Source organism: Emydura macquarii, unplaced genomic scaffold, assembly GCF_026122565.2.
Source record: "Emydura macquarii macquarii isolate MOO-44397 ecotype Brisbane River unplaced genomic scaffold, CSIRO-AGI_Emac_v2 contig_968, whole genome shotgun sequence".
In the NCBI taxonomy this organism is placed as follows: Eukaryota; Metazoa; Chordata; order Testudines; family Chelidae; genus Emydura; species Emydura macquarii.
In genome coordinates, this window is record NW_027131105.1 from 6,585,698 (window position 1) to 6,611,220 (window position 25,523).

Below are 25,523 nucleotides of genomic sequence, written 5' to 3' on the forward strand. Positions count from 1 at the left end.
TGCAAGGCAGCCTAGCCTCAGTGGGGCAGTCTGACAGTTACGGCTTTCCCCCGTCCCCCCAGAAAATCTAGCATGGGGGAAAAGTCCTTCCTGACCCCAAATATGGCGCTCAGCTAGAGCCCACGCGCCTGGGCAGGACCCCCCCAGCCAGCCCGCTGGGAAAGCAGTCGTCATAGTAACCCCGAGACGTAGAGGTCAGATGGAAGCATCCTGCTCATCTAGTCTGACCTGCAGGTTGCAGGCCACAGCACCTCCCCTGCCGCGATGGGGCTGGCTCCAAGCAGTGGGTGTGGCTGGCGAATGCTGGTGCGTGTGTAACATACCTGCCCCCTAGCGGCTGGGGAAACAACTGAGTGAAGCGGCCCTTGGCATGGCCTGGCAATGCATCCAGCTGCTCCTCCCCCCCGACAGCCACGGCCCATCCTTCTCCTCACACCCCCCCCCATTCCTGCCAGCATCAGACTCAGAATGCATCCAGCAGCAGCAGGGCAGAGAGCCACGTGCTGGGTGCTTGGCCCCGGGGCGGGGGATGAGTCAGCCTTACCCGGCTGGTTGGGACGTGATTAAAAGCTTCGGTTCCCCTTGCAGAGCTGGGTTGGGGCCTGTGGCCAGGCAGAGCACCATGGGGTGGGCCTGATGACGAAGGAACCAGGAACCACACACACCTGGAGCTTGCAACCCCTCCCCATATGCACAGAGGGCAAAGGACTCCATCAGCTCCCATATCTCTGGGGAAGTAGCCTGGAGAGACATCCCCTCCCCACTGCACTGAATGGGTCTAGCGGTTAGAGCAGGGACCTGGGCTGTGGGAGATGGGGCAGAGCAGGGAGCTGACCCCACAAGCTCGCTGGGGCCCTTGAGCAAGTTGCTAAGTTGCTCTGTGCCTCAGTTTCCTCCTCTGTAGCCTGCTGGGGATGATAACAGAGGGTGGGGCTCTCACCACTACCCACACACTTTGAGTGGCAGCTCTACCTGCCAATAGCCACAGTCTGATGGTGACTCAGCGGTATCTTAACCTCTGCTAGGGGCAGTTTCACAGCAGCATGGGGTGGGGGAAGGACTCCACTGAGCTCCTGGGCAGCCCCAGGCAGTGCACAAGGTCTGTAGCAGGGGGCTAGGCCAGTCCAGCTCGCTCAGACCCTTGCTAGGAGCAGGCACGCCCTGCCTGCAGCGCTCGCCACCCAAGCTGGCCCCTGCAGCTGCAGTCAGCGCTGGCCCCGGCTCTGCAGCTGGCTCCATTCAGCCTTTGTCAGCCCAGCAGAAGCGCATGAATTTCCATCCCTCCTGGCTCAAGCCAGAGACCCCACCTCCCCCCATTTACACCAGTTCAAGGTGAGTGCAAACCGCTGGGCGTTCCGGTTGGGTGACCGTCCATGCGCCCTTGGCGCCGGTATAAATAGCACAGGTGCGATGGGAGCCAAGGCCTTGCACAACTTGTGTGAGCAGCGCTATGTGGCAGTAGGTGTGAGAGCAGGTTACTTACCGGGGCAGCCTGATGCTGGCGTGGGAGGGTCACTTTAACTTCAGCCCAAGGAAGTTTCTTAGGAGGTTGCACATAGATGAGGCGCTGAGACACCAGCGGCTAATTAAGCTAATACAAGTGATTGCAAAGGCCAGTCTCGATGCTCCCGGCATTTTCCCTGGAGCCGAGCATGCGGGAGGGGAAGGTCAGTGAGCATCTGTGATTACATCCAATTAGCTCCCAGGGACACGGATTCCAGCCTGTAGCTGTGCCAGGAAGAGGCTGCCTGGATGAAAATCTGCTGCACTGGCGGGGGGGGTGAGGAAGCGATCATCAGCCCTGTTCTGAGGCCAAATGTGAGCTGGGGGAGGCTGGGAGTTGAAAGCAGCAGCCCTGGAGCATTGGCCTTTCAAAGCAGCTGCCCTGGGGGCCGGGAAGAGTCCCAGGAGGGGATTGGAACTGGCCCTTTAAATAGGGCAGCTGCCCCCTTGCTCAATATTGTCTGCCCAGGGCAGGGAGACGATTCAACCGCAGCCCACCACCCTCTTGCACAACTGCCAACTGCACCAGCTTGCTGAGAGCTTGGTTCCTGCCCCAGTTGTCCCCATCCCCCACAACCCCATTTTGGTGCCACCCCCAACTTGGATTGGGTAGGAGGGGGTGTTAAAAGCTACAGGGGGGGGGAGTCGGAGTGAGGCCCCTTCCCCCACCCCCAAGCTTGGGCTAAGTATCCGTGCATGAGGATCAGATGCATCAGCGTGGGGAATGGGGGCAGGGGAAGGTGCTGTGTAGTTCAAGGGGCAAAGTCTGTAGCATGGGAGGGGGTGCAGAACCCCCTATCCTGCTCCCAAATGAGCCCCCCAAGCAAGGGGTGTCTGTCCACAGCCAGGACCCCCCATCCCTGCTCCAGAGAGTCGAGATGGAGTTCTGTCCATCAGCTACACTGTGCTGGTGGGTGGGGCACAGGCCAACTCAGCCTCCTCCCCAGCAGCAGGTGTGGCCTGGAGAAAGGGGCAGGGCTTAACCTCCAACTCCTCCCCCTGGGCAGGCTCATAGCGCAGGGCGGTCTCATTGTAGGCCTCCAGAATGGTCTGCCGCTCCTCTGGAGTGAAGTCCAAGGAGAAGGGGTGCACCTGCAGGATGTGGCGCTTGATGGTGCTCACCTTGAGGGTGGCCAGCGCCCCCCCACACACCATGCACACCAGCCCGCGCCGCCCGCCGTCGTAGTCCATCAGGTACTCCACCCGCCAGTGCAGCTGGTAGTTCCGCCGCTGCTCCCGCCGTGGAGCAGGAGGTGCTGGGCCTGGCTGGGGGCCAGCTGTGGGCTCAGGGGGGCTGTGCGGGGTGGATGGAGGCGTCCCCACCACCAGCACGCTCTCATCCTCCTCTTCCTCCTCCTCCTCCCCACCCTCTGCAGGCATCTGCACGTCCTCATCCAGCTCCTCAGGGCTTGAGAGCTGCAAAGGATTCTGGGACTCCCCTGGAAAGGTAACAGTGAGATCAAGTCAAGCCAGTTACTGTCCTTGCCCCCCCAGTCCCCTCCACATACACTGTCCAGTCTCAGGCCACATTCCCACAGTCCTGGGCATGATGGAATTGCTGACCCTGGGGCTCCACAGGAGAGCTCCAGCTCCCTGCCCCCATGGCTCAGATCACAGCACTGCTCGGGGATTGGCACATCCCATCTCCCTCCCCATGGAAGGGGGTAATGAGCCCAGCTGCAGAGTGTGTGTGTAGGTGGGGGATGTCTCTAGAGCACTGCATCTGATCCAGGCTGGCTATGAGGAGAAAGGGACATTCATGGCATGGATGGTGCTGCTCTGATCCAGCCCAGATGCAAGGGGACTCGGGGTTTCTCGGGCACTGGTTCCAATCCAGATTGACTGGGGAGGGCCTCTTTGGTGCTACTTCTGATCCAGTCTTTTTAGGAGCTGGTTTGGGAGAAGCCAGTGCTCACATGGGTCCTGGAGTGGGATAGGCACACAAGCATCTCTACTGGTGACTGGGAGTGGCTGCCTGCAGCCACTGTGGGGGGACTCATGGAGCTGCTGCCAGGTGCAATGCCACCCACTGCCACTGGTGGGGTTCTGGCCCTTGCAGCACATGCACAGCAGGTAGCAGGAGGAGGCACCAGGGCAGTTACAGCTCAGAGTACAGGCCTTCTGCACGTGGGTCCTGCTGCCTCGACTCCCTGCAACCCTGGCCTTTGCTTTGGGCACTGGGCATCTTCTGGGGGGGGGCAGGCAGAGCCCCCAGCAGCCCTGCCCCCCTCTAACCGTGTCCCTGGCTACTCTTTAGACACAGCCAGACACCACTGGATCCTCTTGGCCTGTGCCCCCCAACCCCATGAGACATTAGCATCAGCTCCCCCTACCCCTCTTGCCCCAGGCTGGATGGCAGGACTTGCCCCAGGGCTTCTCAAGTATCCCTGGGAAGACCAGCGGCTGGATGGCCCCAACCCCTCCCCCGCACTCACCTGAGGCCTGGTCTGGCAGGGGTGCCCCCATCTCCACCAGCTGGGCGACCTTGCGGTTCCACTCCTCCACAATCAGGGCTTTGACCTGGTGGCTGAGCAGGGTGGAGTCTGGGTGCCGCTGGCGGATGTGCCGTTTGATGGTGCTCATCTTGAGCGTGGCCAGCGCCCCCCCACACACCATGCACACCAGCCCGCGCCGCCCGCCGTGGTAGTCCATTAGGTACTCCAGCCGCCAGTGCTCCTGGAAGTGGCGCCGATGGTCCTTACCCCGCAGCGGCCCCCCCACGCCCTCCGCATCCAGCTCCCACGGCACCACAGGCTCCTCCTTGGCCCAGCTGCCCGGGGAGCTGCTCTCCTCTGGCTCTGGGGCAGCCGTCACCAGGCCCGGCTCCGGGGCCTCAGCACCAAGGTCCTCAGAGGAGGGCGTGTCGGGTTCTGGGGAGAGATGGCAGGCAGGACAGAGATGTTGGGGGGTGTTCACATGTGGGTGCCCCATGGGCACAGACAAATTGCCCCACAGACAGACTGCTCCCCACGCACAGCCCCACCCCTCCACAGGCTAGGACGGCCCCCCCATGACATATGCTCAGCCCACCCCCTCAGAGGAGACACGGGAGCGGGCATGTTCTCCTCACCCAGAGGCTGATCCATCCCCCACCCATCCCACACACACTGGGGTTCTCCACCCACCCCCGGCCCGGTCTCCCAGCCCCCCATCCACAGAGAGGTCCCTCCACCCTGGTCTCCCCAACCCCCTCACCTGTGGGGAGCTCACCCTGCGGTGCCCAGCCCTTGCCGGCGGCCAGCACCAGGGCCCGAGAGTTCCAGGCCTCCAGGATGGCGCCCTTCTCGGCGGGGCTGAAGGCGAGTGAGGCAGGGTGGGCCTGCAGCACGTGGCGCTTGATGTCGTCCAGGTTGAGGCTGGGCAGCCCCCGCCCACACATCATGCAGCGCAGCCGGTTGCCCTGGGCATCATAATCCATGAGGAACTCTGCCTGGAACCAGCTCTGCAGGGACTCGCGTACGTAGCGCTCCAGGCGGCGGGTGCTGGGCGATGCCTTCCTCCCCCCGGCTGCCAGTCGCCGGGCAGCCCCCCGTGAGGATGGGCATGGGGCACGACGCCGACGCCGGAACCCGCCTGACGTCAACAGTGTCCCTGGAGGAGACAGACAGGTCAGTGCCCTGCACCCCCCAACCCCAGTCCCTGGGCGAGACGGGCATGGGGGACAGACTTCCTGTCCCCTGCCAAGACTGCCTGCCCCTGGGGGAGATACCCCTAACTCTGATGCCAGCCACCTTTCCTTCCCAACCCTGAACTCCAGCTCCCTTGGGAGAGAAGGGATGATATCCCCCTGCATATCCTCCCCCTCCTCCCAGCCCCCCTGAGAAATGGGCTGGTCGGCCCCCACTTCCTCATCCCCTGCCATGCCCTCACCCTCCCATTAACCCTGCATCATGTTCTTCCCAGATGCTAACTGCCCCCCATAACAAATGGCCTGTGTGGGGAGGGCTAGGCATCATGTGTGCTTGCACCAGGGCAGAGTGGAGCCCCCTTACAGGGGAAGGGCCTTAGCTGTCTAACGAGAAGGGCATCGGAGGTGGGAAGTGTCAGGTCCCAGGTGCTAGTGGGGATTTGAGAAGAGGGACCCCCCAGGGTGTGAGAGTGGCAGGCTCTCACTGAGAGCCAGGTGTCCCCAGACACTTGAGCAGGGGTGTCTGGAGTGGGGGTGCATGCCTGGGGAACAGGAAGGAAAGGCAGGGGATGCCTGGGAAAGGTACCCAGGGAATTGGAGCGCTGGGGACCAGGGGTTGGGGAGTGTGTCAGGGTATTCAGGAGGGGGGTTGGTGCTCAGGGGAGGGGGCTGCCCAGAGGCAGCATGTTGGGTGCCCAGGACAGGGGAGGGGTGGTGGTGGTGCCCAGGCGCAGGGGAATGGGTGTTCAGAGATGGGGAATGTGCAGGAACAGTGAGGAGGGCTGCACAGGGGGGGTCCTTGGGAACAGGGGTGCCTGGGGCGTAGGGCTGGTGCTCTACCTTGTGCTCCCTGAAGACTGTCGGGTGCCTGGGCAGGGTCCCCGTGCCCCCCAGGCTCCCCTTCCAGCCCGAGGTGGGCATCCCAGCTCTGGATGATGACCTGCTTCTCGCGGGGCCCCCAGTCCCCAGAGTAGGGGTGCTTCTGGCGGATGTGACGCTTGATGGTGCTGAGCTTGAGGGTGGCCAGGGCACTGCCGCACACCATGCAGATCATGCCGTGCCGTGCCGGGTTGAAGTCCATCAGGTACTCAGCTCGCCAGTGTTCGTGATAATAGCGTCGATGGTCCCGCCCAGGGATCCGGCTCTTCCCAGGCCGAGATGCCCGCTCCTCACAGTGATCAGAGTACTTCCGCCCCCCTGGTGCCATCAGGGGGTGCTCCTGGGGGGGGCCCCATGACAGGGACCTCCCTAGCATCAGCTCTGGGGCTTCAGTGCTGCTGGAGTTGTCCTGGCTTGGGGATTCTCCTGGTGAAACAAACCACATGGATGGGCAGAGTTGTGTGAAAATGTAGCCTGGCACCTGCACAAGAGTGTGTGTGTGTGGGAGGATGGGCTGCAGGTCAGGACGGAGGGGGCATCAGCAGATGTGTGGGAGAGCCCTGGGCTGGGCTGGCAGGGGGCTGCGGGCCAGGATTGAGGGGCCTTGGCAGAGCTGTGTACAGTGTACCCTGTGTGGAGCATTGTCCTTTGATGTCCTCGGAAGAGAAGGGGCTCTTTAAAAGACCTAGAGGGAGGGGAGAGGGATGATCGCCTGCACTTTCATGCCCCTACCCAAAAGAGAGAAGCCTGGTGACCAGAGGGCTCCATACCCTTTAAGACCCCAGCAAAGGGCACCCTTTAAGAAGTGGGGGTTAACTCAGAGAGGCAAGGGCATGAGGTTATTGCCCCTTTAAGTCCCCAGCAAAAAAATCTGAGAGCTCCCTCCCCTTTAAAAGCCTTAGCCTAGAGCCACCCTTAAGGGCCCAGGATAAAAGGAAGGGGGCAGCTTGCCCCTTTAAGAGGCCTTGGGGGAGAGAAGCGGGGGGGGGGGGAATAAGACTCCTGACCAATAAGATGGAGTGGGGGGTCTTAAAGGGGCAGTGGGAGTGGACACAGCAGGGGAGGGGAGACCTGCCCTATAAGACATAGACTCTTTGCTTTAAAGGAAGGGGCGTCTTAAAGGGGCAGAGAGGGAGAAGATCCAGCCCTTATAAGAGGGGGGGGGCCCTGCTGCTTTAAAGGAGGGGGAGGAGTCTTAAAGGGGCAGGGGCGGTCTGCTCTTTTAAAGGGACGTGGGCTCGGGTGGGGGGAGGTCTGAGGCTTCAAAGGGCCAGAGGAGGGAGTCTTAAAGGGGCCGTCACCACCACCCCCGCCCGGGGTCCCCTGGGCGCCGGCTCAGCCCAAGCCGGCAGGTGGCGCCGGCCGCCCCCTTTGTTCTCACCTGCCTCCGGGTCCAGGGGCTCCCGTTTGACGGGGCGGCGGGGGGGAGAGGAGGGAGGCGGCTCCATCCCTCTGTCCGTCCGTCCGTCAGCACCCGCCCCCCTCCGACCGCCTGTCCATCCGCGCCGGGGCCGCGGGGCAGGGTCGGGGCTGCCGCAGAGCCCTGCCCGCGCGGGAAATGGGCTCCCGGGCTCCGTGCGGCGGCGGCGGCCGAGCCAGGCTGCTTCGGCCGGGGTGGGGATTCCTGCCTGGGGCCCCTGGGGCTCCTTTAAGGGCTCCTGGGTAAATTTAAAGGGGCCGCGCTCTATTTCTGCAGCGTGGGGGGAAGGCGATGAGGGGGGGCCCGGTCTTACCCTGCCCCCCCGACTCTGTGTCCCCCGCCTTGAAGGGGGGAGCAGGGATATAAGGGGCTGGGCTATATGGGGGGAGCTGCGATATAGGGCTGGGATGTAAGGGGGGCTCGGATATTAGCTGCCCCACTTCTCACCTCCCCCCGCCACTCATCCCCCTTGACTCTGAGTCCCCAGCCCAGGAGGGAGTGGGGGAGCCGGGCTATAAAGGGGTGTTTGCGATACACTGAGCTGCCCCAGCTCTCGCTGCTCCCCAGCGATGCACCGCCCAGTTCCAAGACCGAGCGCTGCATCCCCAGCAGCCCCCACCCCGCTACCCTGATCGGGGGTGAGGGTTGGGAGCGACTATACCCCATGCAACGCAAGCCTCCTCCTCCCCGCAGTGAGGGGACAGATTCCTGTGCCTAGGCAAAACCTCTGCACCCCCACCCTCCCGTTGTCACCCAGTCCACCGGCAGCCCCAGGGCCATCCCTACACTGTATCCCATCGCTTCAACCCCCGTCCCCTACAGAATCCCCCATATGTGTGCTAGGGGTTGGGACTCTGCCCCATAGAATCGCTTCCCTTTTAATTTCCTTTCCCCCTCCTTGTTCCTGAGAGGCAGGATTCAGCCCGTGTAGAATCCCCCTTCCCTGTGCTCGGGTAGCAAAGCCCAGCCCATGTAGAATCGCCCCCCCTCCCCCCCGTGCCCAAGGGATGGGGCTCAGCCCCTGTAAAATACCCAACTCATAGAATTCCCTCTCCTTTTTCCGAGGGGGCGGGGCTTAGCCGCTATACTATCCGCTCCCCTATAGACTCCCTGGGGCGGGACTCAACCCCTAGAATTCCTTCCCTCTCTCTAGGGCGGGGCTCACCCCCTTCCCTTTCCTGTCCCAGTGGCTGGGCCTCTGCCCCTATAGAATGCCCCCTATAGAATCCAGTCCCCATCCCCTTCAGCCCCTCTACAATCCCCTCCCACATTCTGCAATCCCCCTCTTGGCAGCTAGGTGGCGCCTGGACCAGCCCCTCCCCCTGGCCTGCCTGCGCCTTCCTGCCTCCATGCGCTGATTGGCCGTTGCTGAAGGAGGCGGAGCTTAGAACCGTTGACTTCTCACGATTGGCTGTGCGCAACGGAGGGAGCCCCAAGCTAGGGGAGCCGGGACAATGAGACCATAGAGAGGGAAGTGGGGGGGCTGGATGGGAGGTGGGTGGTGCCTCTCCCTCCGCGAAACTCTATGGTGCCGGGCCCGGGAGCAGCAGCGCGAGCCGGTGAATGGGGAGGGGTCGCCAGGGTGGATCCAGTAGCAAGGGGAGGGGCTGGGATCCAGCGGGGGGGCTGGGATCTAATGGAGTGCGCGTGGCGCTAGGGGCTGGGATCTCATGGGCATGCTGTGGGGCTGGGACATAGTGGGGGCTGGGATCCAGTGGGAGTGCAGGTCACACTGCTGGGGGGAAGGAGAGGCTCGGATCCAGTGGGGGTGCGGGTCGCCCCGGGGAGGGGGACAGGGCTGGGAACCAACAGAAGGCATGGGTCACACTGCGGGGGGAGGGGCTGGGATCCAGTGCGGTTGTGGGTCACATGGGGGGAGGGGCTGGGACCCAGTGGGATGCGGGTCATACTGGGGGGGGGGGAAGGAGGGTCTGTAATCCAGTAGGGGTGTGGGTCACATTGGGGGGGATGAGGGCTGGGATCAGGATCCATTGGGGCGAGGGGGCTGGGATCCAGTATGGGAGGGGTTGCATAGCAGTAGGGTTTATCCTGGGGTCAGTGTGGTTGCCCTGTGGGAGGAGGATTGGGGGGCAGAACAGACTTATGAGAAGAATGTGGTCCAGCCAGGGACTAGGTTATGCTGGAGGGGAGCGTGGATTACAGAAGGAGGCTGGAGTGCAGAATGGGGGGTCATTGGGCATGGATTGGGGGCAGGAGGCCAGACCCGTATAAGGATCGTGGGGTCTATATTCCTGCAGGGTTAGGTGCAGCTTTCTCTGCTGTTCTGAAGGCCCCTTTTCCATAGCAAAGGATGGATGTGTGGTTATTAAACAGCCCCTGTGACCCACCCTCCAAGGTGGCTGCATCTTGGCACCCCTGAATTGGTTATCAATCTCTCTGGGGTCTTTTGCGGTCTGGGGTGTCCATCTTGGAATCTTTCGGCCTGGGGGTCAGGACTCCTGGATTCCCTCGATGGCTCTGGGAGAGGAGGCACTACCTGAATCACCCTGTAGCTGGTGCCTTAAAGCCCTGACACAGGCTCCAGTGGGAGTGTCTGCCCCCTCCCTTCTTCCTGATGCCCAATGGCCCTGCAGCCATCTGGATCCCATGGGAGGAGAGAAGGGACCCATGGCCATGGGGCAGCCAGCAGAAGACTAGGAAGGGACAACTGAGTAGTCAGGCTCCCAGGGGAGTCTGGGAAGAAGGAGATACAGGGAATGATCCCAGGGTCAAGGTGGGGGGCACACTTGGGAAGGGAGGGCTCCAACCTTCATTGAGAACCTCAGCTCCTGGAGGAGGGGGGAACTCCCAAGGTCAAGGGGAATTGAAAAGTTGGGGGGTATGTGACTCCCAGGGGGGCTGGGAAGAAGAGGAGCTTTCCAGGGTCAGTGGGGAAAGAGGGTAGGAAGGAAGGGTGCGGGGCTCAGTGAGCAGAAATGAGGGGGCTGAGCAGGGGCTTACTGTGATGGGGGAGCCGAAGGACGTTTCCCAGGGTAGAAAGGGACTGGATGAGAGAGGCCAGACACGGGGGTCCTCTGGGGGGTTTCCTGCCATGTGGGCCTGACTGGGGGTGTCCATGAGCCTCACTCTAGACCATAGCCAGGACTCTGCCTCCCCCAGGAGAGCACAAAGGGGCTGTTGCAACTTGCTAGGCCTGGGAGGTCGGGCTGGAGATAAGGAGGGGGTGGGAGGCGACCTTGAGCTGGGAGGAGGGAGGCTGTAAAGGAGAGGGCAGTAAAGGAGGGGCAGCTCTGCCCAGGGCCAACCAGTGCCTGAGGGAGGGATCAGGGCTCCTGGGTTCTCTCCCTAGGTCTGGGAGGGGAGTGGGGTCTAGTGGTTAGAGCAGTGTGGGGCAGGGCCAGGGCTCCTGGGTTCCCAGAGTGAGGGATAGTAGCATACGGCCAGGTTGGCTCCTGTGAAAGGGCTGGGAGTCTCTGAGTGCCTCTGACTAAGCCCCATCCCCCCATTGTGCCTAGCTCTGCCCAGGCCCAGCCATGGAGGTGAAGGCAGAGGTGCCCCGGCTGGAGTTCATTGCCGTGTCGCTGAAGTGTGAGGCAGAGGAACCAGTGCCAATTGCAGCCTGCGCCCGGCTCTGTGCCCCCCTGGCTGACCTGGCCCCTGGGGTCAAGCTGGAGGAGGGTGACAAGGAGCCCCTAGACACAGGTACGGACTGTCCAGCCAGGACTCTAGGTTCTATCCCCTGCTCTGGGAGGGGAGTGGAGTCTAGTGGTTAGAGCAGAGGGGGCTGGAAGCCAAGGACTCCTCGTTTCTAGCCCCCCTGAGCCTATTTTATCTTCCTGGCTAGGGGGAGCACCAGCAGAGGCAGGGCCTGGTAGGGCCTGGCAGCAGGAGTACCTAGTGGGAGACTGCCCGGGGCGCGGCGGGGCCGTGTGCATGGTCTGTGGCACCTTCCTGGGCACCTGTGGGCCAGGCGCTGCCCGTGAGCACGTTCTGCAGCACCACGCCCACTCGCTGAGCCTTAGCCTGGAGGAGAAGCGCAACATTCTGGAGGCCTGGAGCCAGGGAGGCAATCTGCCCAAGGGGGCACCCCCACCCTGCACCCCAGGTAGGTCCCCCAGCCCCTCTGGCATCAGGGGAGCCCAATGAGCTGTGGCTCGGGGGCAAGGGGCACCAGCCAAGGTGGGGAGGAGAGGAGGCCAGGGCTGGGGTAGCAGGCGGCGGCAGGTCAGAATTGAGGGACACCAGGAGAGCTGTGGCATGGGGAGGGAGCCTATGGCTGGGATAGCAGTGGGGCTGTGGGTTGGGCTTGAAGGGCACTGGCAGAGCTGGGGGTGATGCAGCCCTCCCAGAGTCTCAATCCCCCTCTAGGTCAGTGCCACGGGGCCAGGGAACCAGCCGAGATCGAGGTTCTCATTGACTCAGAGGAGCAGACGGTGACCCGGAAACGTGGGCAGCCCAGAGGGCGCCCTGCCCCCCGCCCAGGTGAGTGCCAGGCCTGGGCGGGTGCAGGAACCATACCCAGCCATGTGGGTGTCCATCCCCTTTGTTCCGGGGCTGCCCTTCGTGACACCAGGCGTCTCATTGCAGATGCTAGGACCCTGGAGTCTGGGCAGCGCCCGCGGGGCCAGAGGAGACGACAGAGCGTGGGGCCTTTGGAGGGTGTGGCGCTACCAGCCAGGGAGCGGAGGAGCAGGCAGCTCAGTGAGGGACGGGACAGGGGCACCGTGAGTCCAGGTGAGTGGCAGGGGGGCAGAGGGAGCAGGATTCCTGGGTTCAATTCCCTGGTCGGGGAGGGAAATGGGGTCTTGTGGGTTAGAGCGGTGGAGCTGGGAGCCAGGACTCTTGGTTCCTTCACAGACGCTACCCCACCCTTACAGCTGTGTCTCCCCCCACAGGGACAGTGTCCCCCTCGGAGGAGGCTGCCCCCAGCTCGGCACCCCCTGAAATCCGCCTGTTCACTGACGGTTCCTTCCCAGCCGGATTCACGCTCAGGCTGTACTGCAGACCCCAGCCAGGTGAGGGCACTGTAGGAAAGAGGGTGTTCCCTGCAGCCACCCCCGTTTCCCACAGAGCAGAGCTGAAGGCATGGCCCCTGCCATTGTCCTGTCCCTCCAGGATCCCAGCTGCATCCCAGCCCGCACAGAGCACCCTCCGGGATCTCAGCTAGCTCCAAGCCCCCCATGCTGCCCCTTGCTGGTTTCCTTTGGGCGGGGGCCAGCTGAGTTCCCACCCACTGGGTGACCCCATCCTGACCGGGGGGGAGACAAGGGGCAGGCATTTCCTTCCCAATCTATATGTCTTGGAGGAGCTGGGGAGGACTCCCTGGGTGGGTGCTGAAGGGAGAGGCGGCACAGCGATCCCCAGCTCGCTGACCCTTCTTTCTGCTTGCAGCCTCTGGAGGGAGAGAAATAAGGAAGAATCCAAGCATCCGGGAACAGAAGAGCCCAGGGGATGGGGGCAAAACCCAGGCACTGGGGAAGAGACAGAAGCAGCTGGGGAAAGCAGGGACCGTGAGACGGGGCTCAGGGAGTCCAGGTGAGTGCGGCAAAGTGGCTTAGTGGGGAGGGTCCCTAATGGTCCACTAAGGTCCACCCCAGAGGCAGCTGCATCTTAGCGCTGGACAGGGGATCCCTGTATTAACAGCCCTCATATACTCCACCCCAGAGGCAGCTGCATCTCAGTGCTTGGTGAAGGCTGCATGTATAAACAGCTCCCCCACGCTCTTCCCCAGAGTTGGCTGCATCTCAGTGCTGAGTGCTGGTTCTCAGCATTAACCCTTTGCCCTCTCTGCAGTTGGCAACTGCCCCGTCTCTGCACTGCCCAGCCAGGATCTGGACCCAGGTGTCCACCGCCTCCGTCGCAAGGGCTACTCCCACCACGGCATCACCCAGCGCCTGAGCCTGAGCCCCAGCACCGTCCGCTGCACCCTGCAGAGCTGGCGGGCGCAGGGCAAGGCCCCTCCAGCACCCTCCCCGCCCCAGGCCAAGCCCTTTGACCCGGCATGGCGCGCTGACTTCCTGATGGACTACGATGCCGGTGCTGGCACCATGGTGTGCATGGTCTGCGAGTACTCCCTGGTGCCTGTTCGCCTGGGCACCGTCATGCGCCACATCCGCCAGTGCCATGCCGAGACCCTGCACCTGCCTCGGGGGGTGCGCCGGGCCATCCGTGAGGTGTGGGAGACGCGGGGACCCGCCCCTGCTCCACCCCAGCACGGGGCGCTGCAGGGGAAGGAGTGAGACTGAAGGGGGAATAGGGACCCACCTCCGCTCCACCCCAGCACGGGGCGCTGCAAGGGAAGGAGTGAGGCTGAAGGGAGACTAGGGACCCAGGGACCCGCCAGCATGGGGTGCTGTAGGGGAAGGAGTGAGGCTGAAGGGGGAAAAAGGATCCAGGGACCTGCCCCTGCTCCACCCCAGCACAGGGCGCCGCAGAGGTGGCTACCCACGTACTGTGGGGGGTGACCTGTGGGGGCTAGGAGCATCTCGGGGGATGAGGTAGGATGCTCCCAATTGACCCATACAGGGACACTGAGACACACCCCTAACGTTCCCCACTATAGGTGTCTCCAGCCCTATAGAAATGGCCTTTGATCTCTGCCTTCTTTGTCCAGCACTCCCCCTCCATGGCAGGAGGGGATCCAGCACCTCGTTGCCCCTGGCAGGGTTCCCCTCCATACACCTGTCCTTGTGCCCCCTGCCAGTGGGGACAGGGGTGCTGGGGTGCAGTGCCAGCTGGCCCTCCCTAAACTGCATTATCACCCCAGCTGCAGGGGGCAGCAAACCCCCATCACTCCTCCCCCCCCCCCCCCATGCCTAGGCAGTGATGGAATGAATTTCCTCTGCAGTTACCCAAAGCATCCACACGAGGGCATCCCCACAGAATGTAAATAGAGCCAGAAGCAATAAATTATTTTTGATGAAGTTGAGTGGCATTTAATTCTTGGGGTGCCCTGACCCCCAGCACCCTGCGCTCGGCTCCTGGAGCAGGGAGGAGAGGAGCCCACATCCCCCTGTGCAGTCCTGGCTGTTGTGGATTGTTTGCTGCCCCCCTGGGGGAGCTGGATGCTGGCCCGGCTCGTGCATCGTCCCAGCAGCTGTGAATTTCCAGCCATGCCATCACCGGCAAGGATCGGGGCTGGAACAGGAGAGTGGTGGGCAGAGGCTGCCTGGGGTGTGGCGAGGTGGTGGGGGCAGGACTCGGGAGTTTACAAGGGCACTAGGTTGGGGTCAGTCGTCTTGTTTAGGGGCCGCTTGGCTGTGTGGGGAGGGAGCCGCTCGGCCTGTGCGCTGTCTCCTCTAGGCCGGAGCCCAGCTTGGGACTCCCACTGCAAAAGGAGGGGGCCCGTCTTGCTCACGGCCATTTAGCAGCAGAGCCACAGGCCCCCAGCTGATTTTCAGTGCAGCCCCGCTCAGTGCAGGTCCTTCGGTGCGGGGGGCTGGCCCCTTGTTTGAAGAAGTGTTGGGGGGTGGCTCCCATCCCTCCAGGCTAGGTCATGCTGCAGGAAGGCTGTGACCAGGGGCTCAGGCTGGGGCAACGCTCCTAACAAGCACCCCAACCCATGTGTGGGTCCACTGACCCCCCCCTCCCTGATTCTCCCCCCATGCCTGTCCCCCAGTCCCAGATGTCCTGTGAGGGCCTCTTCTGCTGTCCATTCCACGTCCCCCTTCTTCCCTGCCCCCTTCCCAGCTCTCCCCATCCTCTCCCAGGTTCACCCCATGCAGGGAGCACATTGCAGCCTTGTTACAAAAAAGAATCCACGTTTAATAAATAATTCCTGGCCTCAATAAATAACGAAGAAAAATTCCAAAGAGAAACAGCAGAGTGCCCTCTCCCCCAAGTTCCTATACCTGGGGTGGGAGAGCCTCTTTAAATACAAAGCTCTGAGATCCACGGGGGAAAAGGGGGCCCTGATATGAGCCCCCCCAGAGGAGGAGAGGTCAGGGATTGTTGCAAGCTCACTAGCGTCGGCCGTGCAGTGCTCCCAGCCAGCGCCTAGTGCAGGTTGGGAGTGGGGCTGCATGGCTGGCTCTGGGGCAGTGGGGGGAGGGGGTGTGGTCATGTCAGGATGTGATTTTGTGAATGGGGAGTGGTGTCTGCATGGGGACTTGTGAATGCAGGTGTAAGGGAGCAGGGCAGGTGAGTGCATGGGGGGGGCTTTGGTGAGTGTGTTTTTGCACATGCGTGGCTGCCCGCAGGTGCACGTGTGTAACCCATTCCTGCGTCGGGTGGGGCTCTGCCTTCCTCAAGTGGGGGCTGAGCCCTCTCTGGCCGCTGCTGAAGCCTTAGCTAACAGCTGGGCCTTACCGCTGAGTGGGCAGAAAGGCTCCAGCTTTAAGAGACAGATCCCCACCGCTGTGGTTGCAGCCCACCCGGCTGTCGGCATCCCTGGGAACTCGTGCGTGAGGGCTCAAGTGGGCACATGTGCATGGCTAGGTGTGGGGGGGACTGTGTGTGCAGGGCTGGGTGGGGGGGGCGTGCCCGGTGCATGGGCCGCCTGTGTGCACAGCTGCCCTAGTGGGAGTGTGGATGAGCGTGCCAACAGGGGGCGCTGTGAGCAGTGCTTCTTTCTGTTTGGGGAGGGGAGCGGGTCCCCGTGTGCTGTCATCCCCCCAACAGAAACTGGCCCCATCCCTTAATTTTTGGTTCCCACACTCCAAACCCCCCTCTCCACCTATTTCTGCACCCTCCATGGTGAGAGGGGAGCCAAACAGCACTGGAAAGAAGGGGAGGGGCTGGAAGACATGAAAATGGGGGAAGAGAAATCCCCCCTCCCCCAGATTTGGGGGGGCATTAACCTGTAGAGCCTCCCATGTTTGGGGGGGAGGAGGGAGAAGAAAGGGTTAAATAAGATAAACAAACACCGCCCCTATAATTATTACCAGCCCCCCACAAATCTCACCTTCCCACCCCAGGGCATCTTAAAGAGACAGTAATCAGCAGCCTCATGAAACAGACCAACATAGTACAAAAGCAAAGGAGGATCCCCCACTTTGGAGCCCCTCCCACCTCAAGTCTTTAAAAATAAATATCCCCTAATGGAAGACTATTCTGATTTACTAAGTTGTATTGCCCTGGTGGGGGTCTCTCTCCGACACGGGGGGCTGGGGTGGGGAGGAGACCCCATCCAATGTACCCTCTTCCCCCCCATACACACAGAAAAGGTGCTACTGTCGCTTTAAGACATCAGTATAACAGGTTGACGGTCAGGTATGGAGCAGCAGAGTCCAAAGACTATAGGGTGGGAGGGGTTATGGGCCCCCCCCCCCACTCCATCCAGGCTCCTGTTGGCTCCTGTGAATCAGTCTGAAAGACAGTCTGTGATCGATCGTCCTGAGTTTTCAAAATAATCGGCTCGTTTGGGCCGGACCTGGCCTGCATCGCCCCCAAATCCCTGGAGGGCCCCCCTTCTCCGCAGCGGATGCAGAGCGGAGCGGCAAAGAGTGCGCCAGGCCATGGGGAACCCCCAGAATGTACACGCACACCCCAATAAATAAAAGCAGGCAACAGCCCTCCCCAGCACACGCACACGCAGAGATTAGTCGTGGGGTGAAACCTGTCCCCGCTCCTCAGCCCGCTAGCAATGGGACCTAGTGGCATGTGGGGCAGGATGGGCACCAGTGACCTGGTATTTAGCTGGGCAGCCGTGGCTGGGCCCCTCAGGCCTGGCCTGTTGGAAGCCCTTGTCCATCTCTGCTCCAGTCTGTCTGTCCTATTATTGCACACGCTTCCCTCCCCACCCCTCCCCGCCCCGCCCTGAGATGGGTGGCCTGGCCCAGCCCAGACCTCCTCACACCTCGGTCTCCACCCCAGTGAGCTTGAGTTTGGGGGTGAGGATGCGGGGCGTGACCCCCGCGTTGAGATCCGTCTCGAACTCCAGCAGCTGCCCCATGAAGTTGAGGTTGGGCGAGATGATGGGGCGTTTGCCTTTGACGTACTTGTAGGCGTCGCTCATAGTCATCAGCGTGTGCTTCATCAGGTAGGCGATGACGATGGTAGCCGAGCGCGAAACGCCCGCCTGGCAGTGGATCAGCACGCCCTTCCCCCGCTGGTGTGCCTCCTCTGGGGGATGAGAGAATGGGGGTGTCAGCGCAAGGGAGGGGGCACCAGCACCTCTTACCCCTCCAGCCCTGCTACCCAGCCCTGCACCAAAGCCCCTGTACCCCCAGCCCTGCTACCCAGCCCTGCACCAAAGCCCCTGTACCCCCAGCCCTGCTACCCAGCACCCTGCACTCCCCACTTCCCCCTGCACCCCCAGCTTTGCTACCCAGCCCTCTGCACCCCCACTTCCCTGTGTACCCCCAGCCCTGCTACCCAGTCTCCCACATTCCTCCAGTCCTGCTACCCCGCCTCCCATGTGCTGGCCCATGTCCTCAGGATGGGGGTGGGGGCAGAGTTCAGGAGGGGGTGTAACCCCTGTCTCCAAGCCCCCTCTACTTCTGGGGATGACACCCCAGCCTGGCCCCATCCTGCTTCCCAGAGCAGCCCTGTCACGTCCCCACTGTGCCCCCCATACCGATGAACTCGAAGGCCTCCTCGAAGTACTGGCGCAGGTCCTGGCGGCTGTTGTCGGTGGCGGGCAGGCGCTTGTAGCGCAGGTGCGCGCTCTGGGCGTGGTAGAGGGGCAGGTGGGTGGTGACGTTCAGCACGTGGCCCACGTTGAGGCTCAGCATCTGCTCCAGGTCCTGCGCATCGCGCTCGTTGCCCAGGAACAGGAAGGGCAGGATGGGGCTCAGCTCAGCACTCTCCAGGTCGGGGGTGAGGGGTGGCCCCCCGGGGTCCCCATCCAGGCCTTCCAGGACCCCCCCAGCTTCCTCCAGTGGCTCTGATGGCGGCACTGCCACGCTCCCTGCAGGCAATGGCTCAGCGTCATGGGGGGCACTTGGACCCCAAACTCAGACCTGCCCCTGGCCTGAACCCCCCAAATTCAGTCCCACCTCCAGCCTGAACCCCACACACTCAGACCCTGAGAACCCCCAGCCTGTGAACCCCCCCCCAAACTCAGGAGCCCCAAATTCAGATGGGTCCAAATTCAGAGCCCCCCAGCTTGTGAATCCCTGCACTCAGGAGCCCGCTGGCCTGATGCACCAAATCCAGACTCCCTCCGCCTGACTCTCCCAGTCGGACCCCCCCACGCTCAGACTTCCCTGAACGCCACCATCCCTTGAGAGCCCCTGAAACTCAGACCCCTGCGCTGCCCTGAGCCTTCACCCCAGACCCTCACGCTCAGACCCGCCCAACCGGCGACCCCCCCCCACCACCACCGAGTTTCTAAATCACCAGACTCCAGCCCTGCCCCCTAACTGAGACACGCCCCTCTCCCCAACTCAAATCACGGCCCTGGAACCTTCGACCCTGACCTTGGACACCCCAGCCCTGGACCATCACCTCACCCGACAATGCACCCCAATCCCTGACCTTTGACCCCAAAGACCCCTAACAGGCCCTGAACTACCCCACCCCAAACTAACTCCCAATCTCTGACCTTCTCCCCCTACCCTTCACCCCAATTCCAAGCTGCACAAGGGGGCTAGGGAAAATTGTGCCATTTCCCTGGTCTGTTGACCCCCCTTTTCCCCCTGCAGGGCCAGTGCCTTGATGCCCACCCCGACTCTGCAGCCTTCTAGGGCTGCTGGGATGGGGGCTACAGCCAGCACCGTAAGGCCAGCGGGATAAAATGTGGTGGAGTCTTTCTGTGGGACAGAACTGGGGTGGAGGGAGGGGAGAGGCTTGAGGCGGGGAGGGGGAGGGGGATCTTTAGGGGTAGGGGCAGGAATGGGGATATCTGGGGGGAGGCAGGGCCAATGGAACTAGGGGTGCTGGGGAGTGATAGCACCCCCTGGTTGGAAGTAATCACAGCAACCCAATGCCTGGCTCCCATGGGGCGGGGGCGGGGGGCGGGGAGCTGTGGTGTTACAGTTTTGTCCAATGGCTTTCAGTGCCCCTGCAAGGCATGGGGGAGGGGAGGGAAGTGATGTCATGTCACCAGCTGGGCTGGGATCAATCCAGCTCAACAAGCTCAGAGCAGGTGGGAGCCTAGGCCAGCTGCACTGACCCCTCCCCACCCCTTCACTCCACCATCTGCTCCCGATGGAGCCTGCTGGGATGAGGTCAGAGAGTCCTGTGCTGGGGGTGCACTGGGTAGGGGCAGGAGGGCACTGCAAGGGGCTGGCGGTCAAGGCTGGGAGGGTGCAGTGGGAGAGGTGAGTCCTGGGGATGGGGGGTGCACTACAAGGGGGCTTGGTTGTGCGGGGGAGAATCTCTCCCCAGCCGCAGGAATCTCTGTGATCAGCCCTGCCCGGTCTCGGTCAGGACAGGCCTGCTTGCGAGGACGGCTTCTCTCTTCTCCCCTCTGTGCACCCACCCCCTGCAACCTGCCAGAGGGTGGGGCACCCTGTCCACCGCCGCCTCCCGCCCCATTGGCAGCACCATCACCCCCTGCCCACCTACCTCTCCTGCCCTGCACCTCCGTATTGAGCGAGTCCAGCACCAAGTGGAGGTTCTGGGCAGGCAGGGTTTTGGGGGGCTCGGGAGGGGCTGGGGGGGTGGGGGTCTCCCCCACTGTGGCACAGCAGCCGTTCTGCTGCTGCTCCTTGGGCCAGAGGCGCTGCAGGGAGTCGTGAGTGTCCTTGGCGACCATGAAGTCCAGCACAGCCAGCTTGCCCTGCTGGAGGCGCCGCCTGCCGGCTGCGTCGGACACACTGAAGTGCATTGCGCCCTGCAGCTGGCTCTTGGTGTACTGCACCAGGTTGCGGCAATCCAGGATCAGGGGCGCCCCCTGCTGCTGGGGGCGGGAGCGGCTCATCTTCTTGGCCAGCTCCTCGGGCCAGATGGTGCGCACGCTGTAGTCGTCCTCGTCGTAGCTGGAGGAGGGCGAGCCCCGGGCTGGGGGGTCGTAGGCCACGATGGGGTCGCTGCTGCAGAAGCTGCAGGAGGAGCTGACTGACTTGACCGAGGGGTTGCATGCCAGGCAGGCCAGGGACTTGAGGGCTGACGGGGTGCAGGGCAAGCAGCCCACCTTCTTGACCGAGGGCGGGGAGCAGCTGAGGGAGGCCAGGCTGGAGCGGCACGACAGGCACCCCAGGGAACGCAGCCCCGGCTTGGGGCTCGCGTCGTCACAGCGCATCAGGCGCCAGCAGCCCCGGCAGCCGCCTTTCAAGGGATGCATGGTGCCTGGGCTGGGGCTGGAGAGGCGGGAGGAAGTGGGCGACGGGGTGTCCCCCCCGGCCGGCCGGGAGTTTTCCTTAAAGCAGCGCTTCTTGAGCTTGGCTTGAGACAGCAGCACCTTGAGCTCCGGTCCCCGGCAGGTCTTGGTGCTGCCTTGCTGGAGGTCGAGCTGCAGGGAGAGGTTGCGCTCCCGTGCCCGGCTCTGCCCGGCCCCCACCGTCAGCTTGATGTCGATGGTATGGGAGTGGGGGGGCGGGAGGCAGGCCTGGGGCTCCTGGTAGGGTGGGGCAGCCCCGGTTTGGTCCTTAGGGGGCGGGTGGCTCGGGGGTCTCTGCGCCCGGGGAGGCAGGAGCTGCTTGTCGGCAGGGAAGCTGTGGTTGAGGCGCAATGCCAAGGTCTTGGGGCGCTGGAGGACGGAGAGGCGGTCTTCCAGGGGTGATGGAGGCATTGGGAAGGGTGACCTGCAGAGAGGGGGGAGAGAGGGTCAGGGGTGTGTGGGATACTAATGGGGCACAGAGGGGTGATCCCCACATCAGAAATCCTCCCCCACGCCAGCCAATCTGTGCCTCCATGCGTACTTCCCCCCTACTATGGGCACCTGGGTTGTGACCCAGCAAACTCATTTCATGCCTCCCCCCAAAAGCTTTTTAACCCTTCAGGCTCTGGATTTGATATTTCAGATGAGGTCCTGGCCTGGCGCAGTCACGGTCAGAGGTGGAACCCCAGATCTCGGCTCCCTATTGTCTTTGCTATTAAACAGTCCCCCCCAGAGGCGGCTACATCTCAGTGCTTGGAGAGGGACCCCTGTATAAACCATAGCAATTGGGGGGAGGCAGAGCGGCTGGCTTGCGGGGTGCTCTGGGCAGGCCCTCCCGATCCAAGCTCCTGGGTTGCACATTTCCCCCTGCCCCCATTTTGGTGCCTTATCAGTTCCAAGCAGCCCCTGCTCCCCCGAGGCTGAGTCAGGTTCAAAGAGGCCAATTCGTCTCCGTTCTCTGCATTAGCAGAGATTAAAATCCCCCCACCCATGAGCCTTAGGGGGCTCAGGCTACCAGCAGCCCCACGTGGCCAAGGTGCAGCACTCTGGGGGGAGCGGGGGGCAGCATATCCCACTGCAGCCATAGAGGGATCTTGTGGGAAATTACTCTCGGTGCCCCCTGTCCCCCAACTTAACCTACCCCCATCCTCCCACATACCTCCCCTTCACGCACACCCTCGCACATCAGCCCTCCATCCCCCCTCCGTGCCCTCACACAGCCCCTGCCCCCATATCTACTCTTTGCCCTCCCATCATGCTCCTCTCTGCCTCCCTTCCATTCTGACCAGTCCCCCCCACACCTGGGATGGTCTTGGCTGTCCCCACAACCCCCCACCTTGTGTCAGGATTCCCCCCTGCCTCTGTTCCTGGGCTCCACACCTGGCCAGTCCCAGAGCACCCCCCCCCCAGTGCTCCCCCAGGATCAGCCCCTTTCCAGCAGCTCTGCTCTGCAGCGGGGTGAGGCACTGGCTATTCCCATCAGCACCTCTGGCAGCAGGGGAAATGTGAGGGGCAGGACGGTGGGAGCCAGCGGGCTTTCCCCTCACTTGAGAGGAGTGTCTGTGCTCGTGTAGCCCGGTGTGCTCCCCCCACAGATCTGGGGCTGACGAGGTCTGCAGGGCCTGGGCTGAGCTACTCTTAAAGACACCCATATGCACCCATGCAAGGGGAAAGCCATGCACATGCACAGCTGTGCATAAACATATGGGCTAACATGCTCCAGCACACACAGGCACAGATACACGCTCACACAAGCTCTCCAGACACACACACGTGCGCACAGATGCATGCTCATGTAGGTACTCATGCATATGTGTATGCACACTCATCTCCGTGCATGCACGCACCTATGTAGAGTCAAGCTCATATGCACCCCAGCACCTGCCCCCATGCACACTCACATGTGTACTCATGGATATATGCATGCTCACATTAGTGCATGCTCACACCAGGGCACACTTACATCAGAGCACACTCACACCGGTGCACGCTCACCCCAGTGCACGCCCATGCACACACCAGTGCACGCCCATGCAGGTGTAAGCTCACCCCAGTGCATGCCCACATGCTCTGCCCTTTAGCGGGTGAGACCGGTCCCTGGGGCAGCATGTTAAATCCCTCCATGAAAAGAAAAATCCCAGCACCTCTAAAAATACCCAGCTGAGCTCAGGGCTGGCAGCACTCGACAGGGGCTCGTGCGTTCTCAGGTTACCACCCTGGGGTGAGCTCACCAGCTGGCCCCAGAAGTGCTGTGCTGGGTAGAGCAGGGTGGGAGAGCCGGGGACTTTTTATGCAGCTGTCCCTATCTCTGTCAGCAGGGGGCCCCCCAGCTTTCAGGGACAGGAGGTGTATCCTTGGCCACCCCACCTCCCAGGAGGTGTATCCTTGGCCACCCCACCTCCCCGTATGTGGCACCCACTGCCGGCCAATGTCAGTAAAGATTCCCAGTGGATTCTGACTGGCTGGGGGGAGGGCTGGTCTTCCACCTGGGAAGATTCCGATTGGCGAGGGTACAGACTGCTTTTCTTGCTGGAGGGGCAGGAGTGGAAGGGACAGGGGTGATCATGCTCGGCTGCTCCTGCCCCTATGCCCCCCCCTTTCCTGCTACAGGCTCCTCCTGTCCCTAGACCCCCCACTAGCTCCTGTGCCCATGCCACTCCTCCTGCCCCCATACTCCCAGCCCTGCCCTCCTTCCCCGTCGCCCTGCACCCCCTATCATAAAACCACAGCCCCTATCCCATAGGGCTGGTGTACCCTCTCCCACATTTTGCCCCATTCTAATCTGAGAAATAATCCCCGTACTGGGAGCAAGTGGCCCTTTGGAGGGCAGCTGCCTGTCTCTCTTGGAGAGGTTGGGGTAATTAACTGGACCATGAGGTGGTTGTGAGTCTGCGCATGTCAGGACATGGATGTGTGTGTGTGTACATATGCTGTGTGAGTTCCATGGGCACATTATGGTGTGGGGGTGTGTGCACACTGGGATATGTACATGTGCAAACTTTTGTATGTTGCGTGTGCACTTTTGTGTGTGCTGTGGTGTAAGCGTGCACCAGTGTGTGTGTGCATCTGTGTGCAAGCTTTGGCATGCTGTGCTTTGCAAATCTGTCTGTGCACTTTGCGGTGAACGTGCATTCTGGTGGGTGTGTGCACGTTGCAACTTTTGGCATGTTGTGGTGTGTGTGTTGTGGCAAGCGTGTTGTGGTGGGTGAGGGTGTGTGTGTGTGTGCAAGCTTTGCATGTTGTGTGTGGATTTGTGTCTTCATTTGTGCAAGCTCTGCATGTTATGGTGGGTGTATATTTATGTAGATCTGTGCATGAAGGTGTGCATTTGTGTATATGAGTCACAGCATAGGTGAGTGCAATCACGTGTGTTCCTCTAGCAGTCATTTCCACACTCGGGCACACGCATGTGTGGGGTGTACAGCCAGGAGCTCATTGGCCAGCCCCAGTTGTGCCCCCAGTAACTTCCCTCCTGAGCCCCTGAATATGGTATCACAACCCAAAAATAACCCCTTGTGTCACTGCAGCACTGAGTGCAGAGTGGGCACAAGGTCCTGCAGGCCTCCCAGCTCCCTGTAAGGTCACAGCCAGCCAGGCTGGCAATACCCCCACTCCTGCCCTGGGGCTGAGCTGTGAACCCAGCTACCACCTGCAGCTGCCATTCAGCCCCCTCCAAGGCCTGACCTCACCCTTGTCCTGCACCCCCAGCCTAGCATCGCCCCCTGTCCTCCCAGCCTCGCATCGCTCCCCATCTCCCCCCATCCGCCATGCCCCCCAACCTGGCATTGCCCCCATCCAGCCCTGCAATCTTGCATTGCCTCTTGGTCCCCTCCAGCCTGGCATTGCCCGCGCCAGGCTCCCCAACTTGGCATCATCTTCCAGCCTAGCATCTCCTACCATCCCCTCCTGTCCTGGCACCGCGGTCCCCATCCCCCCCCCCCCCACACACACACACACACGCAGGCAGCCTGGCGTTCCTTCCCGGGAGCGGGACCCGTCTATCACCGATCAGCGCGGCTCCAGCCTTCCCCTCCCACGCGCCCCACAGCTCTGCCGTAACGAGCCGCGCTCCCAGCCACCACAAACACAGCTGCGCGTCTCCCCGCTTCCCGCACCCCCCGAGCCGACAGCAGGGCGACTGCCCCCGACCGGCCCCCTGCCCCAGCTTCCTTACGTAGCGCCCGGCGCCCCCGATACTCCAGCTGTTTTGCAATACACCCCCCAAGCTGCTGCCAGGCTAGGAACCCCTGCGCTGGGGAGGGGGGTCACCACTTTCGGGGTGTCTCTTCATCCTGTGTGTACACACACACTCACACACACACAAATCTTTGCCCCAACCTCCAAATCTTTGCACCCTTGACCACAAAGCAGCGCGCGCCCTTTCCCCAGATGTTCGCACCCCAGCACCCTTGAGCCAGCCAGATGTTGGCAGCCCGTTGCCCAGAAGGTTCCCCCAAGTTCCCCCCCAGGGGAGAGGCAGCCCCCTTACCAAGCCCCCCAGCACCACTGAGTGCCGACCACAGCCCCCTGTCCCCAGGGGCGAGGGGTACAGGACACCCAGACACCCCCTTACCTGCATCAGATCCCTACGCTGTGGCTCGTGCCCATGTGGGCTGAGGTTAGGAGGTCCTTGGAAGCCCGACCCTGGATCCCCCCAATGCCCAGGCAGGTTCCACCCCCCAGGTTGTCTATTTATTCCCCCCACCCCCACCACGATCTGGGGCTGAAGCTTTGCTTTGATGGGAGGGGGAAGCAGGGAGAGGAGGAGGGGGCGGAGCTTAGGGGGGGTGACATCATCTCTAGCCAATGAGAGAGCGCCCGGATCTCCGGGATGGTTCGGCGCAGGGGAGCACGTGACCCAAGCTGAATTCATTGTGAAAGGACGGAGACTCCGTTTGGATGTGGCTGGGTGTTTGTCTGTGTGTCTG

The 25,523-nt window shown here is 62.2% G+C and overlaps 3 protein-coding genes across 4 annotated transcripts; 1 reads left to right on the forward strand and 2 right to left on the reverse strand.

Moving 5' to 3' along the window:
- On the reverse strand, positions 1-7,593 carry ZFTA (zinc finger translocation associated). The gene is made up of 5 exons (XM_067544003.1): positions 7,392-7,593; positions 5,972-6,436; positions 4,699-5,094; positions 3,939-4,373; positions 1-2,942 (listed from the first exon to the last, which is right to left on the reverse strand). Exons 1-5 carry the CDS (start codon positions 7,456-7,458, stop codon positions 2,401-2,403), a joined length of 1,905 nt encoding a protein of 634 aa, XP_067400104.1. The 5' UTR covers positions 7,459-7,593; the 3' UTR covers positions 1-2,400.
- SPINDOC (spindlin interactor and repressor of chromatin binding) lies at positions 7,569-14,757 on the forward strand. The gene is made up of 8 exons (XM_067544006.1): positions 7,569-7,672; positions 10,907-11,093; positions 11,236-11,496; positions 11,760-11,873; positions 11,979-12,125; positions 12,287-12,406; positions 12,783-12,926; positions 13,185-14,757. The coding sequence occupies exons 2-8, from the start codon at positions 10,925-10,927 to the stop codon at positions 13,628-13,630; spliced, it is 1,401 nt and encodes a 466-aa protein (XP_067400107.1). The 5' UTR covers positions 7,569-7,672; positions 10,907-10,924; the 3' UTR covers positions 13,631-14,757.
- A 374-nt stretch (positions 14,758-15,131) lies between these two features.
- On the reverse strand, positions 15,132-25,259 carry LOC137150228 (dual specificity protein phosphatase 10-like). Of its 2 annotated transcripts, none has more exons than XM_067544004.1 (4): positions 25,169-25,259; positions 19,842-21,019; positions 17,908-18,240; positions 15,132-17,453 (listed from the first exon to the last, which is right to left on the reverse strand). In XM_067544004.1, the coding sequence occupies exons 2-4, from the start codon at positions 21,004-21,006 to the stop codon at positions 17,182-17,184; spliced, it is 1,770 nt and encodes a 589-aa protein (XP_067400105.1). In that variant the 5' UTR covers positions 21,007-21,019; positions 25,169-25,259; the 3' UTR covers positions 15,132-17,181. The 2 variants fall into 2 exon arrangements, with proteins under 2 accessions (XP_067400105.1, XP_067400106.1); XM_067544005.1 differs by lacking the exon at positions 25,169-25,259 and adding an exon at positions 21,755-21,790.
- Positions 25,260-25,523: the final 264 nt, after the last annotated feature.

What these genes read in the sequence shown, in the direction of transcription:
- ZFTA (XM_067544003.1), bottom strand. Translation starts at nt 7,458, where the DNA reads ATGGAGCCGCCTCCCTCCTCTCCCCCCCGCCGCCCCGTCAAACGGGAG. An exon ending in GCCCCTGGACCCGGAGGCAG is followed by an intron (nt 6,437 to 7,391) that starts GTGAGAACAAAG and finishes TTGTTTCACCAG; the next exon opens with GAGAATCCCCAAGCCAGGAC. An exon ending in CAGTCTTCAGGGAGCACAAG is followed by an intron (nt 5,095 to 5,971) that starts GTAGAGCACCAG and finishes TGTCTCCTCCAG; the next exon opens with GGACACTGTTGACGTCAGGC.
- SPINDOC (XM_067544006.1), top strand. Translation starts at nt 10,925, where the DNA reads ATGGAGGTGAAGGCAGAGGTGCCCCGGCTGGAGTTCATTGCCGTGTCG. An exon ending in CAAGGAGCCCCTAGACACAG is followed by an intron (nt 11,094 to 11,235) that starts GTACGGACTGTC and finishes CTTCCTGGCTAG; the next exon opens with GGGGAGCACCAGCAGAGGCA. An exon ending in ACCCCCACCCTGCACCCCAG is followed by an intron (nt 11,497 to 11,759) that starts GTAGGTCCCCCA and finishes ATCCCCCTCTAG; the next exon opens with GTCAGTGCCACGGGGCCAGG.
- LOC137150228 (XM_067544004.1), bottom strand. Translation starts at nt 21,006, where the DNA reads ATGCCTCCATCACCCCTGGAAGACCGCCTCTCCGTCCTCCAGCGCCCC. An exon ending in GGAGGTGCAGGGCAGGAGAG is followed by an intron (nt 18,241 to 19,841) that starts GTAGGTGGGCAG and finishes CATTGCCTGCAG; the next exon opens with GGAGCGTGGCAGTGCCGCCA. An exon ending in GGAGGCCTTCGAGTTCATCG is followed by an intron (nt 17,454 to 17,907) that starts GTATGGGGGGCA and finishes CTCATCCCCCAG; the next exon opens with AGGAGGCACACCAGCGGGGG.